This window comes from Ruditapes philippinarum, unplaced genomic scaffold (assembly GCF_026571515.1).
Source record: "Ruditapes philippinarum isolate M1 unplaced genomic scaffold, ASM2657151v2 ctg1528_1_1_1_1, whole genome shotgun sequence".
NCBI lineage: Eukaryota > Metazoa > Mollusca > Bivalvia > Venerida > Veneridae > Ruditapes > Ruditapes philippinarum.
The window spans coordinates 103,643-118,459 of NW_026860429.1; the positions used below are offsets into that span (position 1 = coordinate 103,643).

At 32.0% G+C, this 14,817-nt stretch overlaps 2 protein-coding genes across 2 annotated transcripts; one reads left to right on the forward strand and one right to left on the reverse strand.

Moving 5' to 3' along the window:
- The first annotated feature begins 853 nt into the window (after nucleotides 1-853).
- LOC132760034 (opsin-5-like) lies at nucleotides 854-4,805 on the forward strand. Its single transcript, XM_060751921.1, has 4 exons — nucleotides 854-944; nucleotides 2,042-2,149; nucleotides 3,033-3,346; nucleotides 3,783-4,805. Exons 1-4 carry the CDS (start codon nucleotides 854-856, stop codon nucleotides 4,182-4,184), a joined length of 915 nt encoding a protein of 304 aa, XP_060607904.1. The 3' UTR covers nucleotides 4,185-4,805.
- A 1,534-nt stretch (nucleotides 4,806-6,339) lies between these two features.
- On the reverse strand, nucleotides 6,340-11,217 carry LOC132760024 (uncharacterized). Its single transcript, XM_060751912.1, has 5 exons — nucleotides 11,122-11,217; nucleotides 8,965-9,058; nucleotides 8,012-8,196; nucleotides 6,931-7,149; nucleotides 6,340-6,473 (listed from the first exon to the last, which is right to left on the reverse strand). The coding sequence occupies exons 1-5, from the start codon at nucleotides 11,126-11,128 to the stop codon at nucleotides 6,430-6,432; spliced, it is 549 nt and encodes a 182-aa protein (XP_060607895.1). The 5' UTR covers nucleotides 11,129-11,217; the 3' UTR covers nucleotides 6,340-6,429.
- Nucleotides 11,218-14,817: the final 3,600 nt, after the last annotated feature.

Here is a 14,817-nt window from a genome sequence, read left to right on the forward strand (position 1 = left end):
TTTAGAAAGGCTAAGAACTTGCTTTAGTACAAGTGTCATTTGAAACTGAAATTTGTTTTCAACACTGGAAAAAGGTTTGTTTGAATAAGAATGGATTTATTTATTAGATTTAAGTATTAAATCTAGCTAATTAGCTTTAAAAATACGACCATTGTAATTTTCACTTATATATGTGTTAAATATTGAACTTGGAATAGTTTTGGTCAATTCTGCAGCTACCTTTATAAGGCATTTTACATTTTTGGAAAATCAATTAAGTTAAGTTCTGAGTCGATCATTCATAATAGAATACAAATGAAAGAAAGTACACCACACTATATATGTATCTTTATTTTAGTTTTCTTTAAAAAAAAACATTTCCTTTTCGCATGGTAGTTACTCAAGCACAGTACTTGTTAGGTCATCTGAAGGTAGATTATATGGAAACTGTAAATGAACGTGGATGTTTAACATTATTGTTTAAATTTTGAAAAAAATAACTAGTAACATTATCGAATGGCTGTTAAAACTCTCCACGTACATTAAGTCAGAGATTTGTAATAATTCCGACCAATCGTAAAACATAACATTCTTGTTGAGTTTTCTTTTTTATTTTAGTTACTTAGGATATGCCGTTTATTTATTTTTTATTTTTTTTTGACAATGGCTGTATTTTGCCGTGTTGGGTGTCTTTGAATGTTTCCATTTTACTTGTTTTACTATATTCTAGCAAACATAAATTTCACATTCGAGTGAAAAACATGTATTTGGAAAATACATCACATTAGTGTACATCTTACAAAAGTATAAATTTCCAAACATAATCGTGATTTGTTTGTTGGTTTTTAGAGAATTTGAGAAACAACAGTGAAGGATGAACGATTCCTTTCGTCTTGACGCTGTTTACGTTTCCCGCCTGTCTGTTGGTGAAGATTTATTCGTGGGAGCTTACCTTCTGCTAATTGGTGAGTTGTTCAGATCATGTATTATTTGTATCAAAGTATAAAATTTGTGTAAATGCGCATTATTATCTTTGATTTATTCGAGGTTCTTTCAGTTTCGACTACCAATCCAAAGTTATTTTGTATTCATCATTTTTCATGTTTTTTATGTGAAAACATAATTACCCTAAATGAATTATAATTATCAATTCGGAGGGAAGATCTCTTAATTGTGCCTATATTTGCCCAATCTATCACATTACTTCATTGACTGTTCCTTTCTTTATTTATCAGCTGACTGTTTTGTTAATACAGCAGGCAGTCTTAACGAATTGGATACTTGTTTTCACTTCCCTTCGTTAACCGTGAGTTTATGTCAGCATCGAAACTTTTTGTCGGACTCGACTCGCTTGAAATTCAAAATAAGATCAGGTTTCAGGTAAGGTTGGTGACCGTACAGAAAGGTTTGTAGGATAATATTAAGAAAGATTTTCTTGTCGTCAAACAATGAGGTTTTACTTAAATTTGCCTTCTATTCTGCATTTACATTTATAGCTCATAGTCTTTAAACAGGATGCTTGAAGTGTATTCCCATTTCATTTAATTAAAGTACTATACATTTTTTTTCTTTTTACTATGAGAAAATCTTGTTAACAAGTTCCATTGTATTATCGATCTTCTTCTTTATTCCTAAGGTACTTTGGCATTAAGTTTAAACACACTTGTAATCTACACTTGCTTAAGACATTGGAGGTCATTGTCAGTATCTGACTATTACATATTGAGTTTGGCATGCTCAGATGTTCTTCTGCCACTGTGTTCATTCCCTTTTGCCATTCTGTCTTCTCTCTATCATCGATGGATGTTTGGTGACACAGGTAAATCTTTTTCAATTTTCTCATTATTACATATCGTTTCATGTTTATCAGTTTGCCTAGGTAAATTGTAATATGTACTTTATTTGATAATAGAAATCTTTGTTAATGTCCATTGTGTCAATAGAGATTTATTGAAGGCACACATTGAATGTATATATGATATGAGTCAGGTAATGTCACATCTCACATATAAACATATCTTACTGTAAAATGTTGTATAATAGTTATGTTATTGTATTTCAGGTTGTGTTTTATTTGGTTTCTTTGGATTTTTCTTCGGAATAGTAAGCATTGCCACAGTAACTGTTATGGGAATCATGCGTTATGTCAGCATTTGTCAGCCACAAATCAGTAAGTAATCTAAGAGAATATCGATTTTATTGTATCGCTCCATTGGTACCAGTGTTCCGGTGGTATGACACTCGCTTCGGGATCTAGAAATAAATGATGTTGACAATTCACTCTATAATTGCCCTATTTTTGGAAAAAAGATCAGCAGTAACGGTTTAAACGTAATAGGACTTTACTGCTCAAAGTTGACAACATATTTTATGATTGCAGAATCAAAAAGAAATATATTTATATTAAAACTTGTGGTCACAACCATGTTTCTTGTGAACATGCATGTGTACTGTTTTAGTTAGTATATTGATGTCATATAGAACTGAAGAAATAATAGACGAAAGAACTTGTTCACAATCAATCTTCAATTAATATGTTTATGATAATCTCTTTATTTTACATTTTAAGTGAAAATATTCAAAGGTCGTGCTTCCTACAAACATATTTATCATTTAAAACAGTGGGTTACCATTTATATAATGTAATTATCGGATTCTCTAACCCTGTATCTACTGAGACAGATAGAGCATTGTAGAGTAGAATTTCCATTGAAATATACAGTATAATAGTACTTTCTAGTACTCGTATATCCAAGTTTTAACGTCATTTGTCCTTGTGTGTTTATAAGTGCTATAGAAATGAATTTGTTTTTATGAGCGTGTGTGTGATGTCAAGGCTTTTTATCTAATATCAAATGTTATTGCAGTGGTGCTTATGGTAAACAATAATTTCAGATGTTTTTTTTTACTTTTATTGAAGTTTGCAATGATTGTCTATAATAAAAGTCTTACTAGTTTTCGTTGTTATCTTAGACTTAATTAGTTCATAGTTATAATAATCAGTATGTTTAATTACTAAACATCAATAGTAACCTTATCTTATGTCTTTTTAGAGATCAAAAGCCGAAGATGCGTTATTATCTCCACCATGTTTCCATATATCTATGCTCTGGTCTGGTCGTGTCTTCCACTAAAATATTTCGGCAGCTATAATTTGGAGCCATATGGTACGTCTTGTGCTCTGAATGGAAGCGGACAAAGGCCTTTCACTATCATTATGTCGATGTTTTGTATCTGTATCCCACTTTTCATCATTATGTTTGCATATGGGCAGATTATTCTACGATACCGGAAAAGTGGTCGTAATATTCGGAAACTGGCCTTACGAAAACGAAGAAAGTCTCGTAAAGAATCTTTTCTTCTGAAGGTTAGTTCTTATCTTTTACTTTTGGATATATATGAATGAAATAAAAGCAGTTATTGTGGTTGAATTAGAGTATTTGTAGATATTTACTGTCATTTATTCAGTTAACAATGCATCGATCATTGTCAATAATCTAATTATTTGGTTAAAACCAATCCTTGAAAGTTATTGTTTCGCTTTTCCATTACTTCTTTCAGTTGGAAACATGTATGAGTACAATATAATGTTAGGAAGTGCTACAAACAATGTGGAATATGTAAAGATAATTCCATGCAATAACAGAACAATAGAGCTTCATTCTGTGTTTTGCTGTTCCCTGTGAATCATTTTTATACATAAAGCACGACATAAATTTTTAACAACAAATCAGTTTATAAAATTTTAAAAACATTCACGTAATAATTCATATTATAAATCATTGCCTTTTATCTTATTGCAGATCACTTTCATAATGTTTTGGAGTTTTTTGTTGTCATGGTTACCATATATGATTGCGTCACTTCAAACAGCGCACGGAACACAATCCATCCGATTCGCCGTTTTTGCAACTCTTATGTCAAGAACGTCAACAGTATTAAATCCTATAATATACTTTTTGATGAGCAAGAAGTTTAGACCGCTATTAGTGCATACGTGTTCGTTTTCTAAATCATTATTCTCTCCTTTGCAAAGACTAGACAAACTGCATTCTTTCAAGATCGTTTTTGAAATTTTCAACGTGCATAATTGGATAGTTAATAGTTCGAGTAGTGAAAAAGTCGATAAACTTTCTTGTTCAGATGTACGAAAAGTTGACACTAACATTATTCTTACCGGATTCCAAGAGTCTGTAAAGGTCTAGCAGTTTTGTCTGATGGTCTAAAATGTTATGTTCGCAATTCTTTTCTCGGACGTCTGTCCATTTTAATCAGCTTTCCTGGGTATCTAACTAGTAGTCTGAATCAACAGTGATAGACACACGACCATTAGATTCAATGTCACGGTCGCTCAAAGGTCGAAACAGTAAACCCTTGATAAAATCAGATGATCTTCGTATTGATGGGACTACAGATGTATTAATAGTTTCTGTCTGAATCACAATGTGTATTTGTATGTACAATATTATTAATGCATGTTATGTATTTGCTACATTTTTTATCAAAGTAGTCAGAATACAATGTACATGTGCCAAACAATCAGCACGTAATGTTATTTTAATAAACGTTCCGCCGAGCATTGAATGACTAAGGTAAGAAATGTATTGTTTACTATTTCTGTCAGATAAAACTTTATCACAGTTTTAAATATATTTATATTTTTTCATTATATTTATTTGACTTTAACATGTTGTTAACGCCATTTTTCTGTGATATTTTGTGGCATGTGCTTTGAAAGTATGATTACGTATTTTTTGAAGAAATGCTTGGAAATTGTTTGTGTCTTATGTTTTAATATGACCTAAAATGTCAATAAAGCCATTATGTTTTTCAATAAAAAGGATCACTGTCTAAAACATTGTTTATATTATTTATTCATTTGTTTGTTTAGATGCATTTGCTTAGCAATTGTTATATAAATAATAAAGATATTCAGTGTAGCATGCTTTGTTTTGTTTCTTTTATTTTGTTTTGGGCTGAGGATACTTAATCAAAGGCCTCAATATATCGGCAGCGGCATGATATTAACCCTGCATACATGTGTGTATTCAGTAACAATTAAAAGAAAAGAATTCGAATACAAGCATAAAAATATATCCTTTTTTGTTGATTTACGAAGTCTTAGTTAGACATGAAAAGAAAATAATTCCAACACATTTCTTTCTTTTTTTTAATTATTTATATAAGAAGAATATGTGTTTATCCATTTTATATATAAAGATCATAAACATCTTGTCTGTGTTGTATTTGAAAGAGAAAAATGTTGTTTGATTATCAAACACTCTAGGTCCATAACAATTCAATATGTCTATTATCAAATTCAATAACTGGTCCCATACAGACGGTAGAAACAGTTTTTGTTGTTGTAATGGGGAATAAATATCTCTCTTTCATTAACTCCATGTTTTACTGCTTGGAAATCGTACATATATGAGTCGAATTTCAAATTGTTTGGCATCACATTGGTTTACGACTGTTTTGCCTGTTAAAAGTAAAATGCTGCGTCGTCATCCCTCATAATTCTCTGTGCTGAAAACAAAGTAAAACAACATTGAATATAAAATGAGAACAAACATCAAGGCACTGACACAGACATAATCATTTCTAAATCCCGGTAGACTTTTTATCTTTCTTTTTTCAAATATGCTGAACAAATGCAGTGTTGAAATTAACAACCAATGATTTTAAAAGCAAACCTGGGGGCTTTGTTTCAACTTTAAAAGAATAAATTTCGGTGACAGAACTTTCAAAATTCAATGTGGAATTTTTTCGCATTTCATTTTTTCACTGCTGGGTTTCTAGATTTCAGTATATGACTTTTTATGTTTTAATTTTGGATGACCATTTGAAACAGGGATATCTTTAATCTGGGATCTAAATACTATTATTAGATAGAGTTTGATCGGGTTGCGCGGCAGTGCAGAAACCTCCTCAACGCCCTGCTACCCCGCCCCCATCCCCCTAGGTATTAACTGTTATCATGACGATAAGAAAATATATTAACTGTAAGACAGATTAAAATATTTCATACCTTTATGATAGTCTCCCCCTAGATCTACACCAACACTTGATCTCATACTGTCTGCTTTCATCTTCCTATACTCCCCATACGTCATCGTACCACGTGTTCGAACAACTGCAGGATTTAGTGTAAACTCCGAAACACCACTAAAATTACCTAAATCAATAGATCTACCGGATAGCGTTGAAATGCGATGTGTTTCTCCGGAAGATTTGACTCCATCCTCAGCTTTTAAAACAAAAATACTAGTAGTTATAATAAAAAGTAATAAAAAAGAAATCTGATAACTTTGATGAAAAGTTTTCAGTTTATGAAGGTGCATATTCATTAAACTTTTAAACAATATGTTTTACTGCTTGGAAATCGTACATATATGAGTCGAATTTCAAATTGTTTGGCATCACATTGGTTTACGACTGTTATGCTAGTTAAAAGTAAAATGCTGCGTCGTCATCCCCCATAATTCTCTGTGCTAAAAACAAAGTAAAACAACATTGAATATAAAATGAGAACAAACATCAAGGCACTGACACAGACATAATCATTTCTTTCTTTAAAAGCAAACCTGGGGGCTTTGTTTCAACTTTAAAAGAATAAATTTCAGTGTCAGAACTTTCAAAATGCTGATCGACGGAATTCAATGTGGAATTTTTTCGCATTTCATTTTTTCACCGCTGGATTTCTAGATTTCAGTATAAGACTTGTAATGTTTTAATTTTGGATGACTTTTTAAAACAGGGATATCTTTAATCTGGGATCTAAATACTATTATTAGATAGAGTTTGATTGGGTTGCGCGGGAGTGCAGAAACCTCCTCAACGCTCTGCTCCCCAGCCCCCATCCCCCACTACACTATTCTTGAGGTATCAACTGTTATTATGACGATAAGAAAATATATTAACTATAAGACAGATTAAAATATGTAATACCTTTATGATAGTCTCCCCCTAGATCTACACCAACACTTGATCTCATACTGTCTGCTTTCATCTTCCTATACTCCCCATACGTCATCGTACCACGTGTTCGAACAACTGCAGGATTTAGTGTAAACTCCGAAACACCACTAACATTACCTAAATCAATAGATCTACCGGATATCGTTGAAATGCGATGTGTTTCTCCGGAAGATTTGACTCCATCCTCAGCTTTTAAAACAAAAATACTAGTAGTTATAAAAAAGTTATAAAAAGGAAATCTGATAACTTTGATGAAAAGTTTCAGTTTATGAAGGTGCATATTCATTAAACTTTTAAACAATATGATACATTGAACAATGATAATTTATTATGCACATGTGTATAAGGAACGTGGCGGTAACAAAGCATTGAACAAAATTAAAAGAAACGAAACTAAAATTAATTAAAGACATTTGGTTAAATATAAATATAATTATGCAGGAATAATAATTCGAGTATAAAAATAAACAAACAATGCTATTGAACTAGTTCATTATAAACGTGTCATTTATTAAAGGAACTCTATTGTGGCCAAAAAGCCTATATACATTAGATTTTAATTTCTAAAATAGATCAGCTGGATCACTTCTAACAAAGATAATTAGGAAATATACTAAAAAAATGAAACTTCTCGTAACCTGATTGAGTGAAAAGCGTTGAAACACTTTTAGATTTTGTGTCATTTTTCACAATTAATATTAGAACATTTTTCTTTTTTTGAAAACACAGATTGAGCGACTGATCTGAAATATTGCGCACAAGTTATTGGTCAAGACCTACGGCAAATGGAGTCCCTTCTATAAACCTTAAAAATGTAATGCTTTAAATAGAATCGATGTTAGGAATGTATTGTAAATAAAACAATGTTACATTAATTCTAAAGTGCATAATAATTATTTCAGAAAAAAACGAACATATTATGGTCGTTTTTATCGTTTATTCCATAAAAAAAACGTAGCACTAACTGATGAAAGGTCATGTAATTTTGCCGGATGCATAACCCGGAAGGACAAACATCCAAACATAAGTATTCTCATTTATATACTCATACCTTGCTCTTGCGTATTCTCCTTTGATTCGTCCGTGGCTGAAAATGAAAAGGTATCAGGAAACACTTCTGAATACGGTGATGTTAGATCATCAGCTTGTCCGTAATGTGCCCAGGTAGTTGGTTCTATCTTAGATCCATTGAGGTATCTGAATGTAACGTTAGAATTATCCTTATCTTTTCTCCATCTGTAAAATATTTGTTGTCATTTGTTTATATATTAACATTATCAGTGAAATAAAATACAGAAAATGTGCTGGTGTATTTTACATGGATAATCAACTGGAACTTTTAACAGACCAACTATTGCTTGTTTTTCATTCAATTTACTATTTTTGTCTTATCAAGTCTATAAAATATTCTATTACAAACATAACATACCAGGCGATTTAGTCATATATTCAATTAATTTATAGTGGATATTAACTCAATTTTATTATATACATGTACCATGGAGCTAAATATAAGTTATTTGTAATTGTTTATATATCTGTGCATGTACCTTTATATTCTTTGTTATATTTAATGGCTGTATCACATACACCAATAGAGATGAAATCTGTAAAGGAGGGTGATCCTGAATGACGTTTGCCGACATTTATAATCCATTATGTTATGGTTGATTATCAATAAATGATTAATTATTGGATGCTTATATATTAAGATGGTCATTAAATAAATATAATATACAAAAATGTAAATAATGTTTGGCTCTCATTGGTTCTACGGGGATGAATCATACTCGGCACTTCTGTGACATCCTTGCCTAGCAGAATAATCTCGAGTCAATACAAATTACAGATCAATATACTGTTATAAAAACCTATAATATAAAGAAAAGCTAACATGATATCAAAAAAGGCTGAAACAAATGTAACAGCTAGTAACAGAACGCTACAAACAGTTAATATACAAATTTACATTATGGTCGTTTTTAGGAAGAAGAACATACATACCTCAAAATGATTGCAACAACCGTTATTAGAAACAGTATAACTACTACTCCAAGAATGACGAGAAGAACGATCAAAACATTTGTGGAATTGTGGTCTGAAATTAATCGAAATAACGTCACAATAACTAATAAATAAACTCAAACTACCAACATACATTGCACATGGAAGTACTCTATTGTCACTGCTTCATCAATTTTAGACAAGATGGCTAAAACAAAAACCTAACATATGTATACTCTGCTGCAAGAAAAAGTGTGTAATTGATTGAGAAAAAAATGGTATAAAAATTTGGAGAAATGAATTGACTACACGTACAGTAGATTATTAGACCTTTGGTCATTGTTAAAGGGATACTCAGGCAATTTGATGGCAAAAGTATTTTAAAATGATCTTATGAACTCAAATCACGCTAAAATGACATCTTTTAAAAATCTCAGCATGAATTTCTGTATTACATTCTATACATTTTGGGTTTGAAACTACATACATGTATATCTAAATATGTGGAACGAAATTTAGAAGCCGACAGAATCATCGAGTAGTTTTAAAACAAGTTTTGTGACTTGAACAAACCTTGGAAGTTACAATAACAGATACTGTGGATATTGTATAATTAAAATAAGTCATTCACAAGCCATGTTCTTTAACGTTTCCAAAGATCATTGTGATAACTATTGTGAAATCTTAACGCGCTAAAGACAATCGTCATTTAATACTTTTATAACTTTAAAATGAGAAAAAAAAACAATCGTCATTTAATACTTTATAACTTTAAAATGAGAAAAGATGTGTTCCTGTGACTTCTTAGTATATTCCTTTACCAAATTATGAACGAAGAACTGAAACTTTGCCTGTGTCTCCTGTGTCTGGGTGACAAGTAGATGTTTGATTTCTATAAACAAGCTATTTGCCGTAAGAGTCATGAATTTTGGAATGGAACATCATTCAGAACCAATTTCATATTACGTAACGTCAAGTCCATGCAGTTTCGAACACTTTGTTGATCAGAAGTCGAAATGGACGTAACAGATACCGATTAATTGTCTTGTAACCAGTTAAAAAAAGATTTTAAAATCACAATTCTGCATCTTTACTTTTCACCCATCCACTCTTTACACGAAACAAAATTTTTGATAATGATCAAATTTCAATACAAATTAAAAGCCAGGGCTTGGTCAAAGGATTTCTGCAAAATGAGGTACCAAACTTGCCACTATTTTGCTAAAGTGAGTATATAGAATTTCCAAGTAACCAAATGAAAATTTTCTTTTGCAGCTGTTTTGGTATACAAGTATATAAAATTTATAAAGTACGTTCAATTTTAGATCCCGGAAAATTCCGTTAACTCATGATTCTTTAAATTTCTTTAGCATGGAGTATAACTAAATCATTTGAAAAGGGTATGTTGCCGAGAGAAACAGCAAGGAAATGTATTTCAAACATAATATTATTAATAAAAGGTATGCCAATCCTAAGTATCAATGTGTAAATTACCTCAGTGTTTGATAGCTACTTAAATGTCAAACCGAAATTTACCTTATATTTAATGTATGCTGGGTCGTAAATCTACCTAATACTAATAGTTAACATATGATGGATCGTAAATTTACCTAATAGTTCATATACGCCGGTCGTAAATTTACCTAATAGTTCATATACGCAGGGTCGTACATTTATCAAATAGTTCAGAAACGCCGAGTTGTAATTACTTGATAGATCATATAGAAAGAGTCGTAAATCTACCAAATATTTCATATATGCAAGTTCATGTCTAATTGTAAAGTATAACACTTTTTCTGTAAGTTTATCCAATTTCTTCATAACACAGACTTATATACCCCCGTTCATTTATCTATCTTAATTGCCCATCATACAAAAACATGTGAAGTTAAATTAGTGGTTTGAAACATTTTACTTTTAAAAAAAACACAGTGAAACGGTAAAATAAGTGACATCACTGTAAACTTATATAATAACTTGTTAATTCAATACAAAATTTTGAAAAATCACATTGAGAAAAAAAATACATGTCAATTTTAGGCGATTTTTTAAAACTATTGTTAGGCCTATCATAATAGATGATTATAATACTGATATGGTGGCCGCACCGTAATAGCTGACCAAAAGAGAGAAAGAAAAAGTAAATAAGCAACCTACCAGACATTCTGTTTATCCTTCAGGTCCGGTTAAAATATATACCACAGTATCAAAACTTCCTTATGCACGATATTGTAATGTTAAATGTTATAAAAAAAAGTATAGTAAAATAGTGAAAGATGATATTTCTTCCTTTTATTGTGCATATATAAGATGTTATAGATATCAGTACCATGTTGTTCTAATATGTATTGAATTACCTTTAAAGATGTTATCTTTAGTGATACTACATATTTTGTTGTAATAATAATTATTATAAGAAAAAGATAGATGTTTTCTTTTAACCTTTGTCTATGTTTTACTAATTTTTTTTTTTGTTTGTTTGTTTGTTTGTTTTTTTAGGCACCTCAGAAACGAATAGATTTACTTTTTAAAAAATGATGAAACATGAGTTTTATAACGTTCAAATAATGGTTATAGGGAAACGTTCTAAGGGAAATAGCGATAAATGTAAAATAGTTTGTCATAATTGTAACAAAATGTAAACAAAGTAGTTTTTTGTCTTCCATTTAAATCCATTAAAAGTCCCAATACATGTACTAATTGTTTAAAAAGCAGCAGAAGAGGAAGACAATTCAGGTAAGTGGTCAATGTGTAACTTGTTGGAAACTATAAAAGAATTCAAAAAAAGTTTTTATTAGAATTAAAAACGAAAATATTTTTTGGTTGAATAATGGGCCTTTAATTTTCGAGTGTTGTATAATGGAGTATGTGTGATGGTAAACTTAACATAAACACATGATGTATGTAATGTGAAACGATGATTGGTATAGGTTACACATTTTTCACACGTATACATTTTCAATTTGCCGTACTTGGGGCGTTGTTTGGGCTATATTAAATAACTTATTAACACATTAACATTATTACCTCCCTTTAACGAATACAAATGTATATGGTAATTTTTACTGCCAGATTGTACAGATGATGCTAAATGTCCGTAATATTATATTTACGGTATAAACAATTATAATTGTGTTGTTGTCATTTAATGTTCCCACTTTTTACGACGTTATGTCATTTGATAATATTATGATACAAATAGTCGGCTGATGATATACAATATACATGTATATGCACAACAAGCATTTGGGGCCTCCGTGGCCGTGTGGTTAAAGTCGCTGACTTGAGATCACAGGTCCCCCACCACTGTGGGTTCGATCCTCACTCGGGTCGAAATCTTTCATGTGAGGAAGCCATCCAGCTGGCTTACGGAAGGTCGGTGGTTCTACCCAGGTGCCCGCTCGTGCCTGAAATAATGCCCGGAGGGGCACCTGGGGTCTTCCTCCACCAATAAAGCTGGAAAAAATCGACGAAAAATCTCGGCGGGATGCTCTAGGATGACCCGACTTGAGTGTACGGTCGCCCAATATGGGCTTTCCGGCGGCGACCTTAAATAAAACGTATTAAAAAAAAAAAAAAAAAAAAAAACAAGCATTGAAAACCCTTCCGAAATTAATTTTTAAAAATGAGTCTGCTGTTATTTCTTACGTATCTTTTTTTTCAACACTGTACAAGGAAAATTTATAACGTTTTGATATAGTCTATATAAATATTGGCTTTTCCTCTCTCGTGTCTCATCAAAACCTTTAACTTCTTTTCGAAATTCCCTTTCATTAAGTTCCGCCCATTGTTTTCTCTTTTTCGACAGGCACATTCTTTTTTCCTTGGGGACCATACGCCGCTTTTCAGGGAATTGCACATATGTGTCACATTGATAGTTCCATGATAACCACTGTATGAACACATCATTCTGCTGATGTTTCTAAATAGTTTCATGTTTAAATGTTGAATTCTGCTTGAGCCGGTGCTAGGGGCGTGGACGGTAGCTTGCACTTTCCAGTACCGTCCATGAACGGACTCAATCAAAGCGGACTTGCAACATTTTCAATTTTGCCGTTTTAGGCTTTCTTCAGAATTATGTTTTTCTCTATCTTATATATAACTTTTCCTGTCGTTAAACCTCCAATATTTACCTCTACCCCCTCCGCCTCACCCCTTCTCATCTTGTCTCTGTCAACAAGCACATGTATTTTTCATCCTACCTCCTCCATTTTGTTCTACTCTGTCAAATGAATTTCACGAAATGCTGTTAAGTCTATTAGACCACAGGTGCTTGAAACAAACTTTTTAAAGTTTTATATGGGCTATAAACTATATAATAAGATATCTTTATGTACATATATAGACCGGTCATGTAAACTATTTGATTATGTGACTAGCGCCTGTGTATTAGACTAAGTGTAAAACTTTTAAGACCTAAATGGTGCTTATTGATCAATAAAAGTTTCAGATTATTCAGGACTTCTACAATTTAAAGGGACAGTATAAATTAAGCCATCTTTATTTAGCATGGCCATAAGGTGGGTACCCTTTGAAACTAATTGGTACGGAACGTATCCAGGAAAAAACAACTGTCGTGGAGGTATATCATTTTCAATAAAGATAGAAAAGCAACAACTGCTGTGTTTGTTGGGGACAATTACCAAGGCAAAGAAGAGGTCCGTTTCCGTTGGTAATAAAACTTTCGGATTATTAACAAGATTAACACTTTATTAACTCTATTTACACGCATCAACACAATAGTATATACATTCAATGAATACTATTTTAACATGCATAATATATTTAGTGACATGGCAACTGCAAACTGAAAAAAAAAGTTTTTATTTAGAACTACGATATTAAAAAATGAATTGTTCAGGGCATCGCCCATATACGGTGGCACAAACGTGACATGTTATGTTTTATTTATCTCGTGGCCACGAGATACTATGTCGTGGTCACGAGTTACTAAGTCTTGACCACGAGAAAGCTAAGTCGTGGCCACGAGATACTATGCCCACGACTTAGTAACTCGGGCCACGACATAGTATCTCGTGGCCACGACTTAGCTATCTCGTGGCCACGACTTAGTAACCCGTGGTCACGACATAGTATCTCGTGGCCTCGACTTAATTAGCTATCACGTGGCCACGACTTAGTAACTCGCATGCGTGTGATGTTCTAGACTCTGTAAGTACTGCGCTGGGCATGTTCTCTGCTGTATTGTTTTTCTAAGTTTGTGAACTGTGTCAGCTTTTCTATGTCTTCGTTATTATTTTTATTATCTATCTTTTATTTTCTGCGATCGAAAAATGAAATCTAGAGACACGGCATTACTATAAAGGTCCAGTATGAGCTCTACAAATCTAATTAAACTTGATACACATGAACATCGCTGATTATTATGACTGGTGGCGTTCTCAGCAGAGTATATATACAGTTTTAACCAAAAATGTCATAACATAAATGTGCTCAGATAAATCAATAGAGTGTATTAAGAAAATAAGTTACTCAAGGCCTACAAGTATTAATACATTAAATGTTGGTCATTGCCTGCCGTTCTGAGAAGATATTACGGATGGACACGAATAGAAATCAGCTTTTCATTACTTTTTTCCTATGCTTTATAAGACATTCATTTTTTTATGAATATCAGCAAAGTTCGCCATCCAAAGTTTTTAGTGCCAAACACCCTTGCATGTTTGCCTAAATTACAAGCCACAACTGCCATATTTAGAGAAAGTATATTTTCATATGAAATTGTGTTAGAATATTAGATTTTTTGAAAAAAGTATCTTTGTGAAGAAATTATATGTTTGTTTTTTTCCTTTTGTTTTTTTGTGCTTTTTGTGGGTGTTTTTGTTTTGTTTT

Bases quoted from the DNA above. Each gene is read 5' to 3' on its own strand.
- LOC132760034 (XM_060751921.1), top strand. From the start codon at position 854: ATGAACGATTCCTTTCGTCTTGACGCTGTTTACGTTTCCCGCCTGTCT. The intron at 2,150-3,032 runs GTAAGTAATCTA...ATGTCTTTTTAG, and splicing joins CATTTGTCAGCCACAAATCA to AGATCAAAAGCCGAAGATGC. The intron at 3,347-3,782 runs GTTAGTTCTTAT...ATCTTATTGCAG, and splicing joins AAGAATCTTTTCTTCTGAAG to ATCACTTTCATAATGTTTTG.
- LOC132760024 (XM_060751912.1), bottom strand. The intron at 8,197-8,964 runs GTATGTATGTTC...AATATTTTACAG, and splicing joins GTTGTTGCAATCATTTTGAG to ATGGAGAAAAGATAAGGATA. The intron at 6,474-6,930 runs GTATTACATATT...CTTTGTTTTTAG, and splicing joins AGGGGGAGACTATCATAAAG to CACAGAGAATTATGGGGGAT.